Genomic DNA, 26,752 nt, shown 5'->3' with positions numbered 1-26,752 from the left:
CCATGGGCGAGATTTTTTTCAGTTAGCGGAGTCAAGTCACAACGAGCTGGATTTTGTGTCATGATACTTATTAACATCTTTTCATTCATTTACAACCTCCAAAACATTTATTCTGGACGAAGTCAAACACTGTCGCGAGTTTAAATTTTGAGGTTTCGAAAAAAAAATCATTTTTTCATCCTCAGCACATATTCATAACAGCTGCATGTTTATTTTTGCCAAATCCTTTGTGAGGGAGTGGCCACAGTTCGGAGAGTTTCTGGACTATTGTGAGTCCAGAATTAAATTGTGACGTGTTCATGTGTTTAATGAAGCATTACAGAATTTCGTAATCCATCTTCCCACAACAACACCATGAATAAAATATAGCATAATCTGATAAAGTGGTCGTTCCGTGTTGTCGGAGGATTGTTCTCACATATCGCAATTGTTTAACTCATCTCATTATGTACGTGCATACAAAACTAGTTAAAATTTTCAAAAAAGAAATAACTTAACATGAAGTCTTTATTGCAAAACTACTTTTTTGCAACCTCTTTACGTTATTCGAGCGAACAATTATTGAACGTCTTAATGTAAGTGTTGTTATTGTGCCCAGTTAAGTGTGGGAAGACTTCATGGCCGTCTTGGTCGATGTTTTTGAACAGCTTGACGCCCTTGCCAAATCAAGAGCCATATTCTAGGGGATAATTCGAACAATTTCAATGTAACATATGGAAGACACAATCACTGTTTCAGTCCAGCAGCTCAGTTATCTGCAACACATAGGAAATACTATTATACCTATTTTGGCCTGCTGGTTTACAAGGTGGGTAGACATCAGTTTGCGGCATTGGATTAGAAATCCTCAGAACACTCGTTATTTCTTAAGCAGTTGGGGGAAAATAAACATATTATTTTTCTGAACAAGAAGATCCCAGACTCATACACCAGATCAATACGCAACACTATCCCTGATGTCAGTGTTTTGCGGAACTGGTAATATAAATTATAAATTATCTATCCTCTGCGGAAACATTGGACCCAGATATATCATGACATCGATTTGTGTTTCAAGTTTGTAACTTGTGTAGCCATCTCGGAGGCGACAACAGACGCGTTGACAGATCATCATGGTAGAAGTCGTATTGTCTGTCAGTGTGTACCTCCTCATGATCACCGTTGTTAAAGGTTAGTAACAATCATGTTTTATCATTCACTAATTGTCAAAAGCTGGTTTGACTATATGTTGAAGATATTTCGATGACATGTACATACTGTGGTTGAAAAGGTACTCTATTGGTGTGTTTGTGTTTTTCTTCTCATTTCTTTTCGTCACTTCCAACTAGGGTCCTTGTAGGTAGCAAAGGTACTGTAAATCCCCATGGTCCCTGGTATGGTGATCTACCTCCTGTTGTTGCGACCTATTGCCTATTTTTATAATGTATTGTATAGATAGTGATATTAGTTTTAACTTTCCATGCTAGTTTTAATTCAAATTGTGATATTCTGGTTGTTTTACTTACTTCCTTCTTTGACAGATTTTTAGAATATGGATATATTTCATTTAAGTTTTAAATGTTATCGTCACGATATGACTGAGATATTGCCGATGTGATGTTAAATACTCACTCACTCTTTTCGTCACTGAACACTTACCACTGATGGGGAAAGTTGAATTAATCAAAACATAATGTTTACGTTTGAATTCAACAATATGAGATAACCTTATTTAATGCTAGTGTTATGCATCATCTTGATGAGGTACAACACCGGCCTGTTGGCATGGTAGGAATCTAAAAGAGATGTCTAGCCTTGACAACAGGATAGACGATGTTTATATTGGAACTTCTCAATGATATTTAAATGAACAACAGCCTGTACCTGTGACTGTCCACTTCGATGCTACATGACCAGTGTAGATTCGGTAGAATAGGTCATCAGCAACCCACGCTTGCCACAAATTGCGGCTATGCCTGTCATATGAGGCGACTAAAGGGATCGGATGATCACGCTCGCTGACTTGGTTGACACGTCATCGGTTCCAAATTGGTAGATGCACATGCTGATCACTGGATTATCCGGTCCAGACTCGAGTATCTAGAGACCACTGTCATATAGGTAAAATGCTCCTGAGTGCGACGTAAAACCAAACTCGCTCACTTAGCCTATAAGAGCTTGGAAACGGCTCCTAGGTCTATTCACATCATCTTAGGCCCTCATGGGCAGAGACAGGATGCAGCTACAGACATTACAACACTTCCTGATATCTCATTTAAACAGTGTGCAGAGAATCGTTATTCCGCTGAACCTGAAGTTATATCTGCTCTGGTGGACAAACAAGTTCAATGTCTGCAGCGGAACATCATCAAAGAGAAATTGGTCACAAAACGAAAGTGCAATTATAGAAGCAATGTCAACATTGGGCGCCCCTACAAAGATATCAATTCCTTATGATGCACTTGGACGACTCATCAGTACCCTTTCACATAAATTTCCACGGCTTAACAAGATCAGCTCCACTGTTACGATTTAGTATCCCTACTCAAACGGTCTTGAGTGTGTATTAAGATTTTCAGTCACATCGGCAATATTTCAGTCTATCGTGACTATAAAGGTTATGCATTCATAATACATGCAATTAGATTATAAAAACCCGGCGACAACTGACAGTAAAATAACTAGACAATACAGTATTAAACATGAAGGCAAGTTATCAGTCTTTCCCGCGATGACAAAATATTCTTCATGGATATATCTAGTAATTATGATTATGTGAAATATTTTGGCGTAAATATATCAAAGTGGAAGGATCACTTTGAAAAGTTTAAGTTCTTCTCCAGAAAAGAACAGTACCTCCAATTTCAGTAAAAGTCAAACTTATCATTGCCATGGAGTGCACAAACATATTTTATTCCAAATGCCGAAACTACCAAAAGGCACCATTTCACATTTCTAATACCTACCGCAAAACACATAGCGAGGAATAAAAATGAGCTGGAGATTAAACGTCGATAACAAATATGGCCATAATTCAAAATCACACACATACTACGATATATATTGGGATAAAGTAAAATACACTTTGAATGTTATAGGGCCCCGTTTCACAAAAATCTCGTAAGCCTAAGATCTCGTAACTTTTCTCGTAGGATTTGCACCTCCTATGTTACAGTATGCCAGGTACAAATGCTTCGAGAAAGGTTACGACATCTTAGGCTTACGAGAGTTTTGTGAAACAATCCCCAGGACTTCCCCACTCTCGGAATGACAATAATGTTACGATACTTTAACCCCCGTAGAGAATACAGCCTCTAACAATCTCAGTTATGAATTTACTTTGAAATGTGTGTTCCTTGTGATGGAAAAATCCATTCCGTCAAGCAGAACCGTGATCATTCCGTCACAAGGCGTTGATACTTGATAGATGCTCTAACAGGAATATGTTAGTATATCGATAATAGCTAATGCGACATCGTTGTATAATGACCTCTTCAAACTTGTACTGGCAACCCGAGTGAGCCTAACCCATGGTATGAGTACCTGTATGTAAATTATTTATACCTAACTGGGTGGTGCACTTCGTTTGCATCAATTTGCCTACAATCGCCAGTGACTGAAGGGATGTTGTAAATCCAGCTATTGACCATGTAGGTAACAAAGACATTGCAAGCCCCAATGGTCTCAAGAATATTGATGTACCGTCAGTTTTTGGCGATCTATAACCCATTTCTACTTTGTATTGTCTAAAGATAGTTGTCTATTTTCAAAGATAGTGTTCAGCTAGTTTTGATTAATTTTGTGATAGTCTAGTATTTTTATTTTCCTGTATTGGTAGAGTTTTACATTTTATATGTCTGCATTATGAAGTTTGAACTAGGTTTAGGTATCTTAGTTATGATATGGCTGAACTACTGCCGATGTGGCTTTACATCGCCAAGAGCTGGTCACCCCTGTAGTGGACCCAGGGGAATATATGATCCACCAACCCGTTTGCCGTGGGTCGGTGGAGGAAGGGATCCTGGCGGTTGAGGAAATATTCATATTTCATGTGGTTACTATGGCAACCCCCAAACTGTTACTGTATCACACTTTTGCCTAGAGTCCTATGCCAACAGGCAGTGGCTCATGGGCCAATCTGGCATTAATGACCTCCGGGTTCTGTTTGTTATCGGATAATTGTCTAGGGCTGAACCAGCCAGACCTTTTAATCTATTTGACTATTATAGCTACCAGCGTCCTTCTTGCTGGAGTATAGCATCCTTGTAGCCCTGGTTTGTAGTTGGTTGCAACTGGCATTTGTTGGCATTTGTGGAACTGTTAAAAATGTTACACGTCTCATGTCCGGTTCTCTTCTAGTGCATGTGCAAGGAGGTAACAGTCTCAAAATCTTCTCTAGGCTCATCATTTTGACAACACTGAGATTGTCGTATCAATCCACAAGACCCTAAATTCATGGAGAGGCATTGTACGTGATCGTGCAATGTGCCTCTCGGATATGTCTGAGATTCTGGCAGAAATGAAATCTCAAGGAGCACTGACTGAAACGGTTTACAAGGAGAGAAGTGAGTGAGTGAGTTTAGTTTTGCGCCGCACTCAGCATTATTCCAGCCATATGGCGGCAGTGTGTAAATAATCAAGTCTGGACCAGGCAATCCAGTGATCAACAGCATGAGCATCGATCTGCGAAATTGGGAACCGATGACATGTGTCAAGCAAGTCAGCGAGAACGACCACCCGAACCCTATAGTTGCCTTTTGTGACAAACATGGATTTCCTGAAGGCCTGTTCTACTTCGGACCTTCATGGGCCTCTAGGAGCTTTAAAACAACAATTATAATTATATAATTATAATCAAAGTTAATCTTTAAATCTTTGGGATTTAATGTAGCTTGGTGTTTTTGTAAAATGAATTTTGTTTGCGTATTGAATAAAACAAATTATTAAACCTGTTTCAGAAATATAAATGGAAATAAAAGTGATCATGCGTTTATAGTTCCGTCAGAACATGGCTTAAACAAAGATTTTCCCTCTTCCTTCTAGGTGTATCAATACGGAAGTGTATTAGGACCATCGTGAAAAATGTTTTTACCCTCGTTAGTATCTCCTACGTAGGACTTAGTACTCAATATCTCCTACGTAAGACTCTTAGATATAGTGAATGACACCCAAAACGTAAACAATATATATCCATTCAGACTCTCTTTCTTGTCTTCAGACGATTAAACATCCACTTTTAATTGACATTATTGAATTGTATAATAATCTTGCTACTGGCCAATACGACATCGTCTTCTGTTGGTTACCCAACCATGTAGGCATTTCAGGTAACACAATGGCCGATCTTGCGATCAAGGCAGCCCTCAACAAATCTGTGACACCACTTCTTATTCCATACTCTGATTACAAAGCAAGCATTAGAACTTATATACGTGATCTGATACAAAAGAAGTGGGACACCCAGGTAGGTATAAATAAATTACATGAAATAAAACCGTATATTGGTTACACCTACTTGGGCTGTCAGTCCAGATTTGAAGAGGTTATTTTAAGACGGTGTATTGGCCTTACTAGATATACCCATTCATACCTTTTAAAAGGTGAGGATCCTCCGTTTTGTGTCCCTTGTGATGAGAGAGTCACGGTCAAGCATATCCTGCTTGACTGTGTCGAATTCTCCATCACAAGGGATAAATATTTCAATGTCAAAACTATCAAGCATCTTTTTACCAGCGTTAGTTCTCATTTAATCATTGTTTTTTTTTTAAAAAGAAATTGATTTTTTGGTTGAATTTTGAGTAAAACGTTCTGTAAACAGATGTATTTCAATTATTGGTAGTTTAGATTTGTAACTAGAATTGTTAGTGGCTGTACCCTCAAAGGAGGTTGAAGTATTGTAAAATTATTGTCCCCTTGAGAGGGTACGTAAGTCCAAAAACATTCACAGTAAATTTAAGTCTACCAGGTTTTTAATCGTAGTATTCATGTTATTTTAATTTTTAATTTTACCTAAGTTTTCGTACAATCGCCAGCAACTGAAGGGATGGTGCAAATCCAGCTAGAGTCCATGTAGGTAGCAAAGGTACTGTAAGTCCCCATGGTCCCTAGTGTGGTGATCTACCTTCTGTTGTTGGTGATCTATAGTCTGTTTGTATATTGTATTGTCTAAATAGTGATATTAGTTTTAACTTTCCATGCTAGTTGTAATTGAAATTGTGATATTCTAGTTGCTTTACTGTCCTTCGCTGACAGGTTTTTATAACGTACATATGATCTTTTTCAATTTTGAATGTTCTCGTCACGATATGGCTGAGATATTGCCGATGTGACGTTATATATTATCTCACTCACTCACTCACTCATAGGTAGGACTTTACATTTACGTTTAGAGTCTACAGTTGTGTGTTATATTTACCATTCGTGTCTACTGTCATGTGTTTCATTTACTCTACGAGTCTACTGTTTCCTTACCCATTAGACTCATGTGTTCAACTATACTACCCATCAAAAGTTTAGACGCACTAATGTAAGTGTAGCCGCATACTTCAGTCACCTGTTCTAAACTATATTTTGCAAAATATTTCAAGTTGTTTAAAGGTACTGTTTACACATGAACTGATGTACAGTAAACAAATTCGTAACGTTGACAAGATTATTGTCATGCGGTCAACAAATGATTAAACTCGGTAAAAATTGCAAGTTGTTATAAAAACTTTACAGAAAAACGGAGCAGTTCAGTATCTGCAGATGCTTTTCAGCAATTTGATGAATCATCCTCGTGCAATTAAGGTTTCAGGTTGGTAAAACTTTAGTACAAAAGATGTTAAAGTGATGTTTTCATTGTCAAGAGCCACTCCTTGTTTTGTAGGAGTTCCCTTGGAAGTTTACACAAATGGGATCAATGGAGTGATCAAAGACTTGATCACTTTTGGAGTTGATGCTGAAAAATGTACAAGCCTTGTGTACGAAGTCAAGGCATGCCAGGACCATGGACTCAGCCTCCTGGACACCAACGGTGCCGAACTCATTGAGTTCCTCATTGGTGGCTGGTTGAATAGTGCATCCAAACTAACGATCAAGCCAACTGGTGAAAAGAGGAACGCGAACACAACTTCCATCCTGCACTGTGACGAATTCAGGTAGGTATTTATACAAATGTTTTCAACACATTATGCATTATGTTAAAGTAAATTTATACATTGATTGTTGAATGTTGCTTCCAATGTTTAAACTAGAATATTAACATGGAATCAGTGACTCAAATGGGATTTAATAGTGTCATGATTAGGAGAGGTATCCGTCATAATGTGCGGACATCCCATGAGCACGTGACACGTCAATTGAACAGGGTTCGCTATAGAAACGAGAGTTTGTAACGTTACGTCGTTACAACGACTATGGCAATGCTCAAGCCCTCGTTGCAGGTGTTTGTTTGCAAAACAGCGCTCAGATGTTACCATGGCCTTCTCGATTATCCGATTTGTCCCCCATTGAACATATATGGTATAAAGGAAAACCAAGTTCTATGGAAAGTCAGCTTCTTTATTAACTTTGCTATGAACTTGGTTTAACGTCACATATACAACTTCTAATATGCTTGGCAAAGAAATCTACTGGATACTCTTGATCGAAGATTGCGTCAGCGCAATCTGCCACCTCAGACTTAACATGAACTGCATGCAGTACTTCAGCAAGGGTATCAAAGCATTCTTCAAGACAGCATTAGGTATCGCCTTTCTTCTGTGGGCCACCGCTGCCAATCTGTTATCGATGTTCATGATGGGCACACCATTGCTATGATCAAGTAGATATAACAGCACTGTGTGATTGTACCAAACACTTTCTGAAAATCATGTTTTGAAAATTGGTGATGATTTTTCTGAGCAATGAAGTCAAGTTTGAATCAGTTATATGCACTCAATAAATAAACTCCAAAACAGCATACCAAGTTTCTCTTTCGGAAGAGTATATCACATCGCTGTCCATTACAGAATATCACATGTCCACTTAAATTGGGACATTGTTACACAATGGACATATCACACCTATAAAACGATATAAAAAATCCTTAACCAGCAAAGATCTTTTAAGCAGCAGACGCACTATTGATATTTTAGTATGTTGTGGGAATTGATGCAAAACATTTGGACTTCCCGGCTGGACGGACACATCATATCTTAGACATCCACATTTGTAAAACAATCGGATTATTAAGGATGCTGTAATACATTTCCAATATGATATTATGCCTGAGAAAACAGCCTTATGATACTAAAATCAAATTAGCAAGTAAACTCCAGTGTAATGTCACTATCCCTGATCATAAATAGAACGACTGGATACAGTTACAGTTCAAACAAAAATTGAGTTAGTCACGCGACGATAATTCTGTTTACAGATCCGTGCCTCCTTTTCCATACGAGTGAGTGAGTTTAAGTTTTACGCCTTAACACATTGTACCCATGTGGGATATTTTACACAAGACGCACCTTGATTTAGCTGTGGAATAGTTGGTATGACTGCTTTGAAATTGGTTTGAAACTTTGAAACGCTTAAAGATATAACTATTATCGACAACACAAGGCCAGATTTTACCTTGGCCGTCCATAAAATCAACAGTAACTGCTTCACTACCTTCGTGATAATTGCCAAATCTAATATTTGGCAGACGCACCATTTGTCATTATTTTGAATTTCAGAAGTAACAAATCATGAATCTAACGAGATCATATACCCAGGGTGACTTGATATGACAACAAACTCAAACAGTTCCCGTTTCGAGGGAGCATATGCCGTTACATCGAAGATGAATTTTTCTACTAACTTCGGGGAACCAACTGCAAACCTTATGCGAATGAGTTGCACGAATAGCACCTTTACACAGTATGAGATATTTTGCAAAATATAGCTTAGAACAGATGATGACTGAAGTAAGTCACTAGTGAGTCTAAACTTTTGACGCGGAGTACATACATACTGAATTATAGAAAACATCCTTCTTTTCTAGTCTGTAAGATGAATTTCCCTCTTTCGTCTTCTCAGGAAATTAGTTATCATCCTACTCTACTCCTTCACTCTTCTACATAAGCATTATACTCTATCCTGTACTCTACAAACATCCTCAGTGCATAACTGATCCGAACTGTCCAAGTAGGAAATTAGTTACCACCTTACGGACGAGACCTAATTGATCTTTGTCCCAATCTTGAAAGTGAGATAGAACACTTGCATGGTCCAGTGCACAACAGACTGCCAGAAATGGGAAATCACCCATGTAGCAAAAGCACCGCAAGTCCCCATTGTCCCTATTATGGTGACGTGCATTGAGTAACTAGTGGTCTTCAGTCCGGTTTTTTTCATATTATATTGTCCATAAATCTTCGCCGAATTTTAGTTATATTCAAGTTTTAATTCTTTATCTGTAGTAGTCTTCTTAGTTTACTGCCCTTAGTTTTTACAGTATTATTTTGTCTATTCTGAATTTATAACTTTCAAGTCACGATATGGCTAAACTATTGCATTCTAATACATTTCCAAATGAATTCTAGGGTCCGAATGGACTGCATGCTACATTATAGGGTTCATAACATGTTCTCTTTTATTCAGACGCTTCTGGACATCTTGGCGCAATGGAATTATTTCCTATGGAAAAGGCAAAACGGTTGGATTCAACAAAATCTTTGAAGTCACCATAGCAGCAGGTGTCTCTGTCAAACGAATTGGCCTGAAGGGTTTCAACAGCCACCCTCATCTAATCCGTTTAGGTAACTCGTGCCTTCGTATCAGTTAAAATTAGAATAAAAGCTCCTTTCTAGTTGGGAATGTGCTCAGTTGATGGAATAGTAACACAACACACAGTTTGCTAAGACATGTTTCATTTCTTGCTGATTCAGGTGAAGACTACCAAGCAAGATTTCGCAGTGTCCCTGGCAAGTGGACCAGCGGTCTCATGGAGGACAAATTTAACGCGGACGTTATAACTTGTGCTCGGAGGTGCTTCATCCATGCAAAGTGTGGGATGTTCAGTCATAGGGGTAGTCAAAAAAGATGTGCACTGTTCGACAGGACAGCGTCGGTTTTCTCGCGGATTTCCGACTCTGACTGGAAATCGTGGAAAATGCTGTACTGTAATGCTTAAGCGCACCCAACGTCAATGCTAACTGTAGGTTCTCACATTTCATCCTTATGGTGGTGGTTCACTAAGAGGACAACATCCACTCTGACGTATACTGAACCCACTCACACGAACCAATACATACAAATGTGAATGTTCAAATTACCCCCTTAACCTAACAAGCACAAGCCATCTGCAGTTTGGACAGTCTCTGCACAGGTAACCTGAATACGACTTTCACACCCTTTTGGACATCCCCAAGATCTAAAGGAGACACAAAAAACATGAAAAACCAAGGCAACCAAATACAAAGATTCTTTTAAACGCTTAACCCAGCCCTATCACCCATTGACATCCGCATTCCGTACCGAGGCCCGAATGTGATACTGGATGCTGTTTTAGTGATTTTCAACATCACCTTTATTATTCTCCGTGTATCGTAAAACGAAACCCATTTTCTCACCGCGAATAGCTACAACATTACTTGTGCACCTCTAAGCAGTATTCACTCACTCAGTGGTTCGCATCTTTTTACCACGAAGAGAAGTACTAAAATCATCCAAGAGATTCATCTACTGACTCAGTTAAAGTATTCAATGAGAGGGGAAGGCAGTTAAAATTTTAACTGACGTCGGCAATATATAAGCCATACTGTGACTAAAACCAAGTTGTTATTTCCTGACAGAATTTTAAAACACTGTCAAATAACGACAGTAACACTTGTGTACTATCACAGATTTTAACTAAATCGACTAATGAAATCTAAAACATATAACTATAGATGATAATACGAAATAAATAGCAAGCTGCAGATTCCCTGAAGGTAGATCACAATACTATGGACGATGGGGACTTACTGTACGTTTGTTTCCAGCATGGACCCTAGCTTCCTTTTCATTAACCCTTCAGAAGTTAACAGTTTTTTACAGTCTATTAAAATAACCGACATACTACAATTAAAAATAGAAGTAAGTTCAAATTTAATTTAAAGGTTTTGGGACTTAAGTACCAACCTTGAAAGATTTATTTCACTACTAAATAATGTTGCAGACAACATAATGCCTTGTGGAACCACCTTATTCTGACTGCATTGATAAGGCGGATTGGAAATTGTCTGTTATTCAACTACTGGATTTATGGAAACAGTCTGGAATCCACATTGTCAACGTATGAACGGTTTCAGATTCACCGGGTAATTACAAATAAATGTCACATTTAGGTACCAGTATTGTTTAATGCGTTATTGCATATAGTGGGATGTTCAACGAATTGTGTTATTTGGAAGTAATTCCAAGAGTAGCGTGGGATCACAAGCCCGTTGTGTGTAATTTTCCAAACTTATTCACAGGTGCAGTGAAAATAACTTCAGTCCCAAATTTGAAAAGGATTCCTACATTCAGGATATCCGGTACGTATCTGTCAGTCACGTTCAATTCAGACAATGGGGAAGACTACAATGAACTATTTTCTGTTCCTGAGCTCCATATTGCTACAGGGGCTGATAACATTTACTATCAGCTCCCGAAGCACTTACCAGAATCGTGTTTAGAGACACCCTTCAACATTGTTTATGATATTTGGACGTCTGGAAACTTCCTTCTTCATGGCGCGATAGTATTGTTGTGCCCATCCCGACACCACGACGTAATCATACTGACCCTTCGAGTTACCGACCTAGCTCCCTGACAAGCTGTGTTTGAAAATGATACATAGTCGACTTGTTTGATATTTGGAAACAAATCACTTTATAACGGGTATACAGTGTGGTTTCAGTGAAAACAGAAGTACTGTCGATCAGTTACTGCGTTTGGAATCATTTGCTAAAAACGCTTCAATTCATAAACAACATGCTGAGTCTATGTTTTCACCTTTAAAAGGCATATGACGATGTGGAAATATGACATTTTAAGACATTTACATGGCTTTGGATTGCGAGGCCGTTTGTCTCAATTTATAGCGAACATTTTAAATGAAAGACAATTCAGGTCCGCCTGCGTTCTACCCTGCCTGATTGTTATAGTTATTTTGTCAAGTATTTTGTCCGTGACTTTGTTTAGTATCACGATTAACCCTTTGTCAAAGGTTTTATTTGTGGGTGATTTTAATGTTTCTTGTCGTGGAAAAATATGCATACTATGAAACGGCAGCTACGGTTGTCTTTAAACAAAATAAAAAAATGCAGTCTTGAAAATGGCTTTAAATTTTCGAAATCAAAAACCAGTTGTATGCACTTCTGTATTTCACTGTGTCTTTAACACTCTGTATGAAGATTTGTATATCAAGACATCATCTCTTGTTCCGCCCCATGGGTTGAGAATTAAGCCTTTCATTACTGCTGCCGGCATTAAGCTGGAAAATCGCCTTCCTGTCTTCTTTCTTCTCCTCCTTGGCAGTTGGTTAGGCCACAAGTTGACCTAACATTAACTTCATTTAAAAACTCAGAAATAAATAACTTACAATATAAACAAGAATATCATAAATTAAAAGCCCGTGAAGGTCCCGGGGTAAAATAGGCCTTCAGCAACCCATGCTTGCCATAAAAGGCGACTATGCTCGTCGTAAGAGGCGACTAACGGGATCGGGTGGTCAGGCTTGCTGACTTGGTTGACACATGTCATCGGTTCCAAATTGCGCAGATCGATGCTCCTGTTGTTGATCACTGGATTGTCTCGTACAGACTCGATTATTTACAGACCGCTGCCATGTAGCTGGAATATTGCTGAGTGCAATGTAAAACCAAACTCACTCACTCACTCATCATTTAAAAACCAAGTATAACAGTTGCAAATCCTTATTTACAGATGGGCCCTAGAACGGCGGCGCAGTAGCTTGTGCCACTGTCTGGATCCAGAACAATATCTTCTACATTACCAGACAACAGCTCTATTTTTACAGGTGAAGCTAACGTCATATTAACGGCTCTTAAGTATATTCGAAGACGCTCCAAACAATATATAATCTATTCAGGCTCTCTTTCTTGTCTTCAGGGTATTAATAACTTACCATGTGAACATCCACTTTTAACTTAAATTATTGAATTGTATAATGATGTTGCTATTGGCCAATACCAATGGTTGCCCAGTCAGGTTGGTATTTCTGGTAACATAATGGCCGATTTTGCTGCCAAGGCACCACTCAAGAAATCTGTAACACCACTTCTTATCCCATACTCTGATTGCACAGATAGCATTAGAACTTACATCCGTGATCTGATGCAGAACTGTGACTCCCAAGTAGGTATAAATAAAATACATGCAATAAAACCTTACATTGGTTATACGTAATTGGGATGTCAGTCCAGATTTGAAGAGGTCATCGTGCGACGATGTCGTATTGGTTACACAATATATACACATGCACACCTGTTAAAACGAGAGGATCCTTCATTTTGTATCTCTTGGGATGAGATAGTCACGGTCAAACAGATCTTGCGTGACTCTGTTTAATTCTACATCACAAGGAATAAATATTTCGATGTCAAAACAGTTAAGGATCTTTTTAATACTGCTGGTTCTCATTTAATTGTTGTATTTTAAAAGACATTGATTTCATGGATGAACTTTGATTAATATGTTCTGTAGATGTATTTTTATGATTGGTAGTTTAGATCAGTTCCTTAGATTGCTAGTGACTAACACTCGGGGGGTGGGGGTGGGGGGTTTACAGTATTGTAAAATTATTGTCCTCCTGAGAGAGTACGTAAGTTCCTCCAGTTCAAAGTGAATTTAACTCTACCATACATTTAATTTTAGTATGTGTGTTATTTTAACATTGACTTAAATTCACCAATATCTCCAGCAGCTGAAGGGATGGTGTAAATCCAGCTAGGGTCCATGCAGGTAGCAAAAGTAATATAGGTCCCAATGGGTCCTAGTATGGTGACCGCCATATGACTAAACTCATTCACCCTAGTATGGTGATCTACCTTCAGTTGTTGGCGATCTATAGCCCATGTTTTATATCGTATTGTCTTCTTTAATTACAATGTTTTAATTTTTCATGCTAGTTTTATGCTTATGTCTGTTATATTCTGGTATTTTAACTTTTCATTGTCGACATGGTTTACTCTTCAACATTTGTTTCATTTTTATTATATGAATTGTTTTCGTAACAATATGACTGAGGTATTGCCGATGTGACTTTGAACATTAACTGACTCACTAAACTACAATTGTTTATTTCGAAGTAGGGGTTGAAGTACCGTAAAATTATTGTCCAGTGCGTAAGTCCCGAAGCATTGCGAGTACATTTAAACCGTCCACTTTTTTAATCGTAGTATGTATATGTGTATTTGTAATTATTGGCTAGATGTGTCTAAATTGCTAACATTTGAAGGCATGGTGTAAATACAGGTAGGGTCCATGCAGGAAGCAAGGGTACTGTAAGTCCCAATGGTCCCTAGCATCGTGATCTACCTTCAGATGTTGGCAATCTATAGCCTGTTTCATATTGTATTGTCCAAATAGTGATATTAGTTTTAGCTTTCCACGCTAGTGTTAAATCTAATTGTGATATTCTAGTTGTTTTACTGTCCTTTGTCGACAGGTATTTATGATATACATATATTCCATTTCAGTGTTAAATGCTCTTGTCGCGATATGGCTGAAACATTGCCGATGTGACGTTAAACATGAACTCACTCACTCACTCACTCACTCATTCACTCACTATTTCGAAGTAAGTCAAGAGGACCCTTTCACTATGACTAGTATTGCATCTGAAGGATGCAGTGGCGTATTGTATTATTGTATTATTGTATTTATTACCATTATATTCATCTATCCTGTATTGTTTCACTTTTTGTTGTTCCTGAACATATAGAATAAAGTTCTATATATTTTACACTAGGGTTCCCATTCTGGAAAACCATGTTCAGAATTTTGTTACAACCAGTGAATATTCCGGTTACACAACGAAGCACACATAAAATCACCAACCAAGCAAATAAACGCCCATTGCTTTCACTCAGGGCAAAAATCATCATAAATCTATAACTTGTTTTAGTCACGATAGGACTGAAATATTAACTCACTCACTCACTTTAAGGGTCAAGGTTATCCTCACCACACACAAATGCAAATAACGAGGCCGCCATATTGCCACCAAACCGTACCCAACCCTATCAAGGGATAGCTTTTTCCACTCTGCCTCTGAGCATTTACCTTGAAAATCTGCTCAAATGATTCATTGTCCAGGAACTAAATATGGATATTTGTGTTATTATGTATATTTGTAATTTTGACACAAGGCAGCTGCCATGAAAGTCGCGGTGATTGAAAGGGTTCGGCGACTGATTTTGTGTGCTGTCGATTAGATGCCTGACTATGAGGGTATAGGTTGGAATGTGCGAATCCACCCTAAAAGTACTAGAGTTTGTACTTTACTATGAAGGTGTAATGCCAAATATAACATATGTCACAGTAAACTGATGACACTCCTATGGAAATCCGGGTTAGAACTGATGTTTAGAAATCCATATTTCAGATGCCTCTAACAACAAGCATAGTTAGCTGAAGACCTATTCTAACCCAAAACGTCACGGCTTATTTCAAGTGGTAAAAGCCTTCGCTCGTCACACCGAAGGCAGGGTTCGATTCCCCACATGAGTGCAATGTGTGCAGCACAACTGTCGTGTCCCAGCTGTGATATTGCTGGAAAACTGCTAAAAGCAGGGTAAAACTTAACTAATCGCGCCATGTCGCTCCTATCGAAAAGTGAAGGATTCGGTGCATGTTTGGTGGATCTTCTTATATGGATGACACCTTGGGATGCACATGCATTGTCATTATCATGAAATAAGCACAAAAAGTCGTCCCACCAATACTTTAGTTTTTACATGTTTTTTTGTATCAAATTGTTACGAGAGTGTGTTTTCTGTAGTTTGTATTATCACTGATTTAGTGATAGTTATTATTGGGTCACAATGTTCAGAGTTTTGAGTGATAGTTAATATGGGTCATATTTTGTATCACGGCAGTATTATAAAGGCTGGTTGTTGTGCTGACGGAAACACATACGGACTTACACTCGGAATTACTGCAGTTCTTCCTCTGCCTATCATCGACTGTCCACAACACCCGACCTATAACCTACATCCAAGATTGACACTTCACGCCTGAGTGCTCACTGTTGAAACAAGCATCACTGAGAATATTTCTGCACTCCGTGTGTTGGTACCCGTGGCGAGCCACCCCCTCATGGTGGGTGCTGGGTAACGCTAAGAGCTCGCCACGGGGCGACACGGGGTTATATTTGGTCCACCAACCCGTTTGCCGTGGGTTGCGGCACTGTGTAGGTGGAGGAAGGGATCCCTGTTAATCGAATGCAACAGGAAACAGCAAGCAATGAACCTGCTATCGACAGATATGTTAGCTGGTACTCCCGTTTAGATCTCTGCTCATAGAACACTGAATGCTAGTAAAGGGACTGTAAGGGGAGAAACAAATACCTAACAAATGTGGATCACTTGAGGATATGGATGTTTCTGATAACATCCATCCAAGGGCTCATAGCTTATCACCCTCAAAGAACGTGCGGGGCAGATCCCCAATCAACCTTCCTAACAGATAGTTCATACTACAAAACTAGTACAGTGGAATTGTAGAGGCAGATGATCCAATTTTAATGTGTTACAGCTTTTAGTCCAAGATTTTGCACAATCTGCTTTCTGTCTGCAGGAAACCTATTCCGTTTATTTATGCTGTTGAGTATCACGCTCCTGTTCCGATATACTATACAAACAGTTAAAAAGTCCCAACAGAACTAGAAGAGATCACTTAAAGTAGTCTAGTGGTTAACGCGTTCGCTCGTCACGCCGAAGACCGGGTTCAAGTTCTCTTCAACGGTACAAAGTGTGAAGCTCATTTATGATGTCTCGGTTCGTGATATTGTTGGAATATTGCTAATAGCGGAGTAATTGCATATCATTTTTAGTTACATGGAAGCTGTAAACCTGTAACTGTGATATTCTAGTTGTTTTACTGTCCTTCGGCGACACATTTTTAAATATGTGACTGCAAATCTTAGTTTAATCTAACTACAACGTTAAATATTTATCAAAACCGTTCGTTGACAATAATATATGGTCATCAATAGTCTGTGGACCTTTTTCATGCTTTTCATATGCTTTTATTGTCAGTTGTTCCAACATGTAACGTACCGAAAACATAGGTTTACATAATATATACAACAATGTACCATTTGTCTATAAACGGTACACCTTTTTCAGTATTGCCATTACAATTGTAAACCTGGCTTGAGGTCTCAGGTGTGAAACCGTCACCACAATCGTCTGACAATGTTCAAGCATCGAACATTAGTCGCCTCTTACGGCAAGCATAGTCACCTTATATGGCAAGCATGGGTTGCTGAAGGCCTATTCTACCCCGGGACCTTCACGGGTCGAATGATTTTAATATGGAAGTCACGGGATCAAACACACCTGTAAGTCATTAGCCCCTATCATGCGTACATACTGAAGAGTATATGCGATTGTATTATGTGTCACATTGACAGCACCTACAATAGAGGGGTCATAGCCACCGTAATAGATAATACCTCTGTACAGTCTCATGTTGCGGGGATAAGCCCTGAGTGAGGTCACTCCTGTACTTACATTATTGGACACTGTCATGTTCATCAGCGTCCTCCCGATGTTATAATACAATGCACCAGTTTTATGATCAAGGATTACAGCGCGAATAGTACGTCCTGTAGCCAGTGTTGCCAAACCTTGGCCATCATATCCTACTGTGAACAACTTGTTTTCGTTACAACCGTATATCTTCTTAGCCTTTGTGTCAAGAGCAATCTGACCAGGTATGCCTCCATAGCTAGATAAGTCAATGATGGTGGTGAAGTTTTTTCCCTTTAAAGACATACGACTGATTGATAATCGTGGTTGATATGTTGACATGAATACGATGTCTCTGTCTTCATCTGCTGCCATGGATGTTGCCGCAACGCCTCGTTTTAAGACTTTTACATGATCGGTATCCAGGGTAGATGACAATATCTTATCAGTGTTGTATAATCCTATCAGAAGTTTATTTGTCTTAGCTATATATTCAACAGACATAACCGAGCTCAGGGAGTGATACTGATAGGCTGTGAGAGACTTATTTTCAATGTTGAATTGAAGGAACTCATTCTGGACGTATGACCAGAATGGAGATATCAGGATCCTACTTCTCTTCTCTCCTAGCCTGGGTGTCATCGAAACAAGCGGGCTCGTTGTGGGGATGACATTGCGAGCTGTTTGGGACGACGTAGACACATCAAGAGCTGTTTTCAGTTGTGATAGTCGTGACAGTCGTGACTCGCATGTCTCATTCAATGCTATGATTCGTTCCACATCTGCCTTCAGATTGACACTCTTCCTCAGTCTGTGTTTGCCTATAACACAGATATCTGACTTCGTATCATTCCATTCATGAAATACGGTTGTTTCGTCCTTAAAGTCTTTGAATGACTTTGAGACATGGTGTATCTGCCGCTTCATCTGATGGTAACCTCGTTTCACATGCCTCAGTGCAGAAGCAACCTCACTCTTCAACATGTCCCGAAGAGAATCTCCTTCCAGAGTCTCGGCCATGACTTCTCTCATTTGCTCCCGTATGCTTTCCTTTAGTTCAGATTTCAAGGATACCTTAGCGACTTCGATCATATTGAACACTTTTTGTTTCACGTGGAGAACATTAATCTTGTTATTGAGCAATTCCTCCTCAAACTGGTCCAGTCTGTTCATCAAAGACACAAAACTGTCCTGGCAGTTACAACAGCAGATCAGGAACGCACATGTCAGCAGCAAGGAAAGACCTGTAAACACGCTCATGTTTGAATTGTTCAACTCCCGTGATGGACCCTTGTCCGTTAGATTACTGTGTACGTGTTCCTCTCGTACGACACAACGTTACTGGCTGTTTTGCGCAAGGCGAACATATTTATTTACTGGGTCATCACTATGTAATCAGTGTCAGGTTACAGTCAATGTTACTCTCTCTTGGGTGTAAACAACATTCGGGTATCACTATTTACTTAAGGCTACTTGCAGCTTTGGCACTGATGATTTAAGTATGTCACAGCATCTGCAAATCTGTTGCTGGCAGTCAGTATAGTTATGTGTTATTGTATACAAGTTATATGTTAAGATTTAATTACTAGTTTTGAACTGAAATCTGTGGAAGCCTAGTTCTTTTACTATTCTCCGGTGACATGGTTTTGAACGTATAACTTGTTTAAGTCACAGTATGACTGACATATTCCCGATGTGACTATAAATTCAAACTCGCTCTATCACTACTCTCATGGTCCCTAGTATGGTGTCCTGCCTCAGTTGTTGGTAATCTATAGCCCATTTTTATTCTGTCTTGTCTGAATTTTTACTTCTCAAATACTGTGATAGTCTAGTTTCTTTTACTGTCCTTCGTGAACAGGTATTTATAATTTACATGCATTTACGGTGAATTTACAATTTGTTTTAGTCACGATATGGTTGAAATATTGCCGACGTGACTATACATTTTAACTCACTCGCTCTCACTACTGAGTGAGTTTAGTTTATCGCCGTTTTAGCAATATTCCCGCAATATGAGGGCGGGGGATCCAGGAACTGGTTTCACACATTGAACCTATCTGGAGAATAGAACCCAGGTCTTCGGCATGACGAGCGAACGCTTTAACCAGTAGGCTTCGCCAACTTCGCCAGCAGCTGCAATAAGTGAGTACCCTGTGAATGTTTGCCCCATGTAGTACATGTTTACCTATGAGATCTAACTGACAATATATATGTTAATCGTATCCCCCCTCCGTGTACTGTCATGCTCCTGTTTTCTTACGTCGGACCCTTCAATCCGTAATCCATATTCCATAATCCATTTTATACACGTGTTTACTCATTAAAACACAAGTACACCCGAACGGTTTACAAAATGAACAGAGACAGAGAAATAGGAAACGACGTGGCGTCAGACAAGGCACAAGGGACAGAACTCTTGCAGCTTTTTGTGTGCGAAGCAAAACTGAACATAATGTGTATGGTGTCATCGTTTCCATAGTCGTAGGCTTAGCTATACACAATCCCTGCGCCGTTATTGATCGTGGAGAGTTTGGATATTGGCCATACTGATGACCCTCTCTTTCTACCCCTCACTCTTCCCCTTCTCTCTCCCTCCCCTTCTCTCTTACTCCCCCTCTCTCGCTCTAAAATCTCATTTCTCTTCGCCGTAACCTCTCCTCTTTCAACGACAGTGTACGTGCAGTGAGTTCTTATCGTTCTGGGTATGTCAGCTATGTTCAAGTCATGTAAACACAATCCGTACCCTCCGTTGTATTTGATAGTGCTTGAATATACTAAAATATCCACATGATACATATATACCAGGCATCCGTGAACGGCCACCTCCTCGTGGTGGGTGCTGGGTAACGCCAAGAGCTGTTCATCCCCTGCCTTGGAATCGGGGGAATATTTGGTCCACCATCACGTTTGCCGTGGGCTGCCGCCCTGTGTCGGTGGAGGAGGGGATCCTGGTGGTTGAGGGCAATAGGGGCCTACAACCGTGTTCCTGTTGCCTAATACACCACTTCGGACCTGACTTCACCTAAACGGATGGTTGAATGGGCTCGGTTCAACCAATCGGCTGGTCATGCCAAGCCCTGTGCATATGATTTTGTATTTGCACAAATTCTATTTCTGAATTACTACTTCACTTTAGGTCTTGGTCCGGTTTGTTAATCATAGAAATCTTGTTTAGGAATTATTGTTATTATACATCTCCCTAGAGTCTTTATTTGCCCAGAAGGCGATGGCTCATGGGCCACTCTGGTAGTACATTTTATTCAAAGTTACTGATGGAGTATACTCTCTTGGTATCCTTGGTGCCGCCTGTTGGAGGCCCACAGGCATATGGCGTTGTCCTTGTTGACGCTCGATGGTGGGTGGGGAGTCAAGAGAGTGAACCACAAACTATATAATCATGGCTTCACAAAACCCCCAAAACCAAAAACGTTATCATGCTGATGATACTGATGATGAGGAAGATGCAATTACCAGACTATGTTATTCGGAACGTGAAACCTGGCCTCGATTCATTGTTGCAGAGTCTAGTGAGAAAAAGTTCATGTTCTCCTTTTCTATTAGAAAAAGCAATTCAAGGTATTGTTGGAACTGTTAATAATGTAACCAAAATTAGATCTGGTTCACTTTTGATAGAATGTGTCAAGAGAGAACAAGCAGCAAATCTCATGGAAACAAAATCATTTGCAAACATTCCTGTAAAATGTTATCCACACAAGTCTCTCAATTTCAGCAAAGGTATTATCCGAGACAGACGTAGAAGTCTTGCTGATCTCTCCACGGTTTAGTCAGTTTAGAATGCAAGGTGTATTTGGTGGCAAAGCGTTTCACATTCAAGAAAGATGGTGTCTATTCGCCTTCAAACACGTATTTGCTCACGTTTGATGTTCCAAAGTTACCCCAATTTCTTAAAGTCGGATGCTTCTCCATGAAAATTGACCTCTATATTCCTAATCCTCTCCGATGTTTTAAGTGCCAGAAATTCGGCCATGGTCAAAACACATGTAAAAATCATGGTGCCTGTTTTCGCTGCGGAGACAAAGATCATGACAGTGGTACTTGTGCGTCAGAACCAAAATGTGTGAATTGTTCGGGTCCACAAATATCTTCCTCTAAAGAGTGCATGGTTTTGAAATTTGAAATGGCCACCCAACGTATCAAAACAGAAAAGAATGTTACGTTTGCAGAAGCAAGGAAGTTAGCTGCTTCAATTACACCATCCGACAACATTCCACTACGGAGTAAGTTAACATATGCTGAAGTGATGAAACCCTCTACTCATTCGGTTGGATTGTCACACTGACTTAACCTGGGTGACTACACAGACACCTATATGTGTTAATGATCTCACTTCTGGTGCAATTACTCAATCATCATCACTAAAAGTATCTAAATCATCTGAAACTCAAACATCTGCACCACTTGTTAAAAAGTAAAATGCTAACGTTGATTATTCCAAAAACGCCAAACAGAAATGAACGTGTTGCAAAAGGACAAAGAGACCCTGTGCCAATTTTAAATAGGTTCAACTGCCCACCCGCTCCAAGAGCCACTCTCCAAAGACAAAGAAAAAAGGTCGGGTGCATTCTCCAATATCACAACCTAAATGAATGCCAAAAATATAATCCAGTGAAACTGTAGAGGAATGAGGAATAATTTGAGTGATCTACAGCTTTTAGTTCAAGATTTGAAACCGTCAGCTTTCTGCTTGCAGGAGACGTATCTGAAGTCAACTGATGCATTTGACTTACGAGGTTATACATCATACCACTGTTTTTCCCCTTCAGGCCGTAAGGCTACTGGGGGATCTTCAATTATTGTACGGCAGGGTTTAATCCATAGCCCCGTCCCACTTAATACCCCCCTTCAAGCCGTTGCTGTTACGCTGACGTTGCATGTTGTCCTCACTTTATGTTCTCTTTACATTCCACCCTCATCCTGTGTTCAGCATAAGATCTTCAAGAGTTATATGATCAACTCTCTAAACCTTGTGTTATCACTGGTGCCTTGAGCGGCCACAATCCACTTTGGGGTGGTACAGTTATAGACACGAAAGGAAAAGTCCTTGAGGATTTCATCTCGAATAATGATTTATGTATATTCAATGATAATTCTCCTACTTACATTCATCCTGGAACTGGAAGTTATTCTTCTATAGATCTTACAGACTGAGACTTATTAAATGAATTTGAATTGTTCATGATGACCTGTGTGGAAGTGATCATTTTCCCACTGTTCTGTTACCTGTACATCCAAGGGATGCTCCACCTTCCTCAAGATGGAACTTTACAAATATTTGGTCTTTATGTCATGCATTATGCACTTAAAGATTGCAACCTAATTTATTTCTTAGTGTCACCGATCCAATTCAAACATTTCCTGATGAACTTAATACTATTGCTGACGAATGTATTCCCAAATCCTCTACAGTCCCACACATTCGTAAACCATGGTTTAACAGTGACTGCAAACAAGCTAGAAAGGCGAGAAAGAAGGCAGAAAAGTTTTTCCGTCGACATCCAACTGTCCATAATTTGAACCAGTTTAAAATTTCAAATGCCAAAGCTCGTCGCACTTTTAAGCAACATAAACGACAGTCATGGCAAAATTATGTTTCTAAAATCAATCCACGAACACCAGTTTCTACGGTTTGGAATATGGTGAAGAAAATTAAAGGTAAAGGATCCAAATGTAGTGTGCACCATCTAAAGGAGGGTGATACTCTTCTAAGTGAAACTTCTGTTATTGCCAATAAAATTGGCGAAACGTTTGCTGAACATTGCTCCTCATTTAACTATTTGCCGGCATTTAAGTAATTTAAAGACCAAGAAGAAAAACAGAAAACTAATTTTAATTCAGACAATGGGGAGGATTATAATGAATTTTTTCCATTCATGAGCTCCATACTACCCTTGGGCAAGCTCATGACACCGCTTCAGGGCCCGATAATATACATTATCAGCTACTTAAACATTTACCTGAATCATCTTTAGAAACATCATTGACTATCTTGACAATATATGAACTTCTGGCCATTTCCCATCATCATGGAGAAATGCTATTGTCATTCCTATCCCTAAACCTGGCCGGGATCAAACTGATCCTTCTCACTACCGACCAATATCACTTACTAGCTGTGTTTGCAAGACTCTGGAACGCATGATTAATAATCGTTTAGTTTGGTACGTGGAAACCAACAACCTCATCACTAACATTCCGTGTGGTTTTCGCAAAAACCGAAGTACCATTGATCATTTGGTACGTTTGGAATATTTTATTAAAAATTCCATTTTGAATAAACAGCATGTTGTATCAATTTGTTTTGACCTTGAAAAGGCATATGATACATGGAAGTATGGCATTCTAAAAGATCTCCATGGTTTCGGTTTGTGGGGCCGTTTACCCCAATTTATATCTCAGTTTTTTAGAAGACACACAATTTCCAGTAAGAGTAGGCTCTACCCTGTCTGACCATTACAGTCAGGATCAGGGTGTCCCACAAGGAAGTATTTTGTCTGTTGCCTTGTTTAGCATTAAAATCAACAGTTTATCAAAAGCCTTAAATGATTCAATCGGTAAATCACTATTTGTGGATGATTTTAACATTTCTTGTCGCGGTAAAAACATGCATGCTATTGAAAGGCAGTTGCAGTTCTGTTTGAATAAGATTCATAAATGGTGTCTTGAAAATGGTTTTAAATTCTCAAAAGCCGGAAATTTTTGCAGGAAATATAAACCACATAAGGATCCAGATCTTGTATTAGATGGATCTCTTATCAAAGTTGTAAAAAAGGCCAAGTTTCTTTGATCAACACTTGACCTTCCTACCGCACATAAAACAGTTGAAGACTAAATGCATGAAGGCAATAGATTTATTAAAAGTAGTTTCAAACAGCAACTGGGGAGGGGATCAGAAGACCCTTCTCCAACTGTACAGATCCCTCATCCGATCAAAACTTGATTACCGCTCCATTGTATAGAGCGGAGCGTGCAAAAGCAACCTCAGACTACTAGATTCGGTACATCACCAAGGTCTCAGACTTTGTCTTGGATCATTTAGAACTTCTCGGCCTGTTGACAGTCTTTGTGTCGAGGCTGATGAACCATCTCTTACACAACGCCATATTAAATTATCTTTACAATACATTACAAAACTACACTCTAACAAATCTAATCCTGCATATAACTGTGATGTCAATCATCTCTATGAGGATTTATACAATAAGAAATCTTCTCTTGTTCCGCCTCTTGGTATAAGAATTAAACCATTTTTATCTGCTACCGGCATTGAGCTGGGAAATATAGCTCCTTCCCGTCTTCTTTCTTCTCCTCCTTGGCAGATGGTTAGGCCACACACAAGTTGGCCAAACATTAACTCTGCTTAAAAAATCAGAAACTAATGATTTACAACATAAGCAGGAATATAATCAATTAAAAAGTAAATATAGCAGTTACAAGTCCTTATTTACAGATGAATCCAAGGACGGTGGCACGGTAGCTTGTGCCACCGTCATTGGGTTCAAAACAATATCCTCTAGATTACCAGAAAACAGCTCTATTTTACAGCTGAAGCAAATACAATATTATCAGCTCTTAAATATTTTCAAAGACATCCTAAGCAGAAACAGTACATAATGTATTCAGACTCCCTTTCTTGTCTTCAGGCTATTAAAAACCTATCATGTAAACATCCACTTTTAATAGAAATTCTTGAAGGCAGCACTCAACAAATCTGTGACACCACTTCTTATACCATACTCAGACTATAACCTACAATTAGATCTTACGTCCGTGATCTGATGCAGAAGAAGTGGGACACCCAAGTAGGTATAAATAAATTACATGCGATAAAACCTTATATTGGTCATACCTATTTGGGATGTCAATCCAGATTTGAAGAGGTCATCATGCAACGATGTTGTATTGGCCACACAAGATAAACGCACGAATATCTACTGATAGGTGAGGATCCTCCGTTGAGCATCCCTTGTGAGGAAAGAATCACAGTCAAGCATATCTTACTTGACTGTGTTGAGTATTCCATTACAAAGGACAACTATTTCAAACCAAGAACAATGAAGGACCTTTTTAACAATACTAGTTCTCATTTAATTATTGCATTTTCAAAAGAATTTGATCTGTTACCTGATTTGTAAATAGATAGGTATTTTATGATTGGAAGTTTAAATTAGTAACTCAGTTTGTTAGTGGCCGTAGCCTCAAAAGGGGTTAAATTACTGTAAAATTATTGTCCTCCTGAGAGCGTACATAAGTCCCGCAACACTAGTTTCCAGGTTTTTAATCGTAGCATTTTTGTCATTTTAATGTATGGCTAATTCTCCGCATAAACGACAGTGGCTGAAGGGATGGTGTAAATCCAACTAGGGTCCATGTAGGTAGCCAAAGTAATGTAAGTCCCCATGGTCCACAGTATGGTGATCTACTTTCAGTTGTTGGCAATCTATAGCCCATTTTTATATTGTGTTGTCTTCCGTAGTTGACCTGTTTTAGAACTAAGTACTAGTCTTACATTTTCTGTGATATTCTAGTTGGTTTTACTTTCCTTCGTTGGTTTTACTTTCGTTCTCGTCACGATATGGCTGGAATATTGCCGATGTGACGATAAATTTGAACTCACTCACTCACATATATACCATGCTTTAACTACATCGTATACCGTATATCTTATACGATGGAGTAGCCTGGTGGTTAATGTGTTTGCCCGTAGCGCTTAAGACCGGGTTCGATTCTTACATGGGCACAATGTGTACAAGCCCATTCCCGGTGTCCCCCGCCGTGATATGGCTTAAAGAGGCGTAAAACTGAACTCACTCACTCACTCTTTCTGCGCAAAGTTAAAATTCTCTCGAAGAAATTATCTCTTTGTTACCAACACACTATTTTCCTCTTTATATCAATGCAGCCCGTTTCTCCGTCTGTTTCCTTACAAAGCCAATATATCTCACTGCTTCGTTCCCAATAACCCTGTTTAACTGACGGTGACATATAGACTGACTGATCATACGTCCGTAAACATGGCATATAAAACGACTGGTCGTACATCCGTAAACATGACACACAGAACG

General features: G+C 39.2%; 2 protein-coding genes across 2 annotated transcripts; one reads left to right on the top strand and one right to left on the bottom strand.

Moving 5' to 3' along the window:
• The first annotated feature begins 4,477 nt into the window (after positions 1–4,477).
• Positions 4,478–10,117, top strand: LOC137276333 (uncharacterized). Its single transcript, XM_067808218.1, has 4 exons — positions 4,478–4,544; positions 6,848–7,118; positions 9,586–9,758; positions 9,888–10,117. The coding sequence occupies exons 1-4, from the start codon at positions 4,478–4,480 to the stop codon at positions 10,115–10,117; spliced, it is 741 nt and encodes a 246-aa protein (XP_067664319.1).
• Positions 10,118–17,198: 7,081 nt separating this feature from the next.
• Positions 17,199–19,003, bottom strand: LOC137283535 (uncharacterized). Its single transcript, XM_067815095.1, has one exon. The coding sequence runs from the start codon at positions 18,924–18,926 to the stop codon at positions 17,517–17,519; it is 1,410 nt and encodes a 469-aa protein (XP_067671196.1). The 5' UTR covers positions 18,927–19,003; the 3' UTR covers positions 17,199–17,516.
• Positions 19,004–26,752: the final 7,749 nt, after the last annotated feature.

Source organism: Haliotis asinina, chromosome 1 (genome assembly GCF_037392515.1).
Source record: "Haliotis asinina isolate JCU_RB_2024 chromosome 1, JCU_Hal_asi_v2, whole genome shotgun sequence".
Lineage (NCBI taxonomy): Eukaryota > Metazoa > Mollusca > Gastropoda > Lepetellida > Haliotidae > Haliotis > Haliotis asinina.
This window is presented reverse-complemented; position numbering and strand designations above follow the sequence as displayed.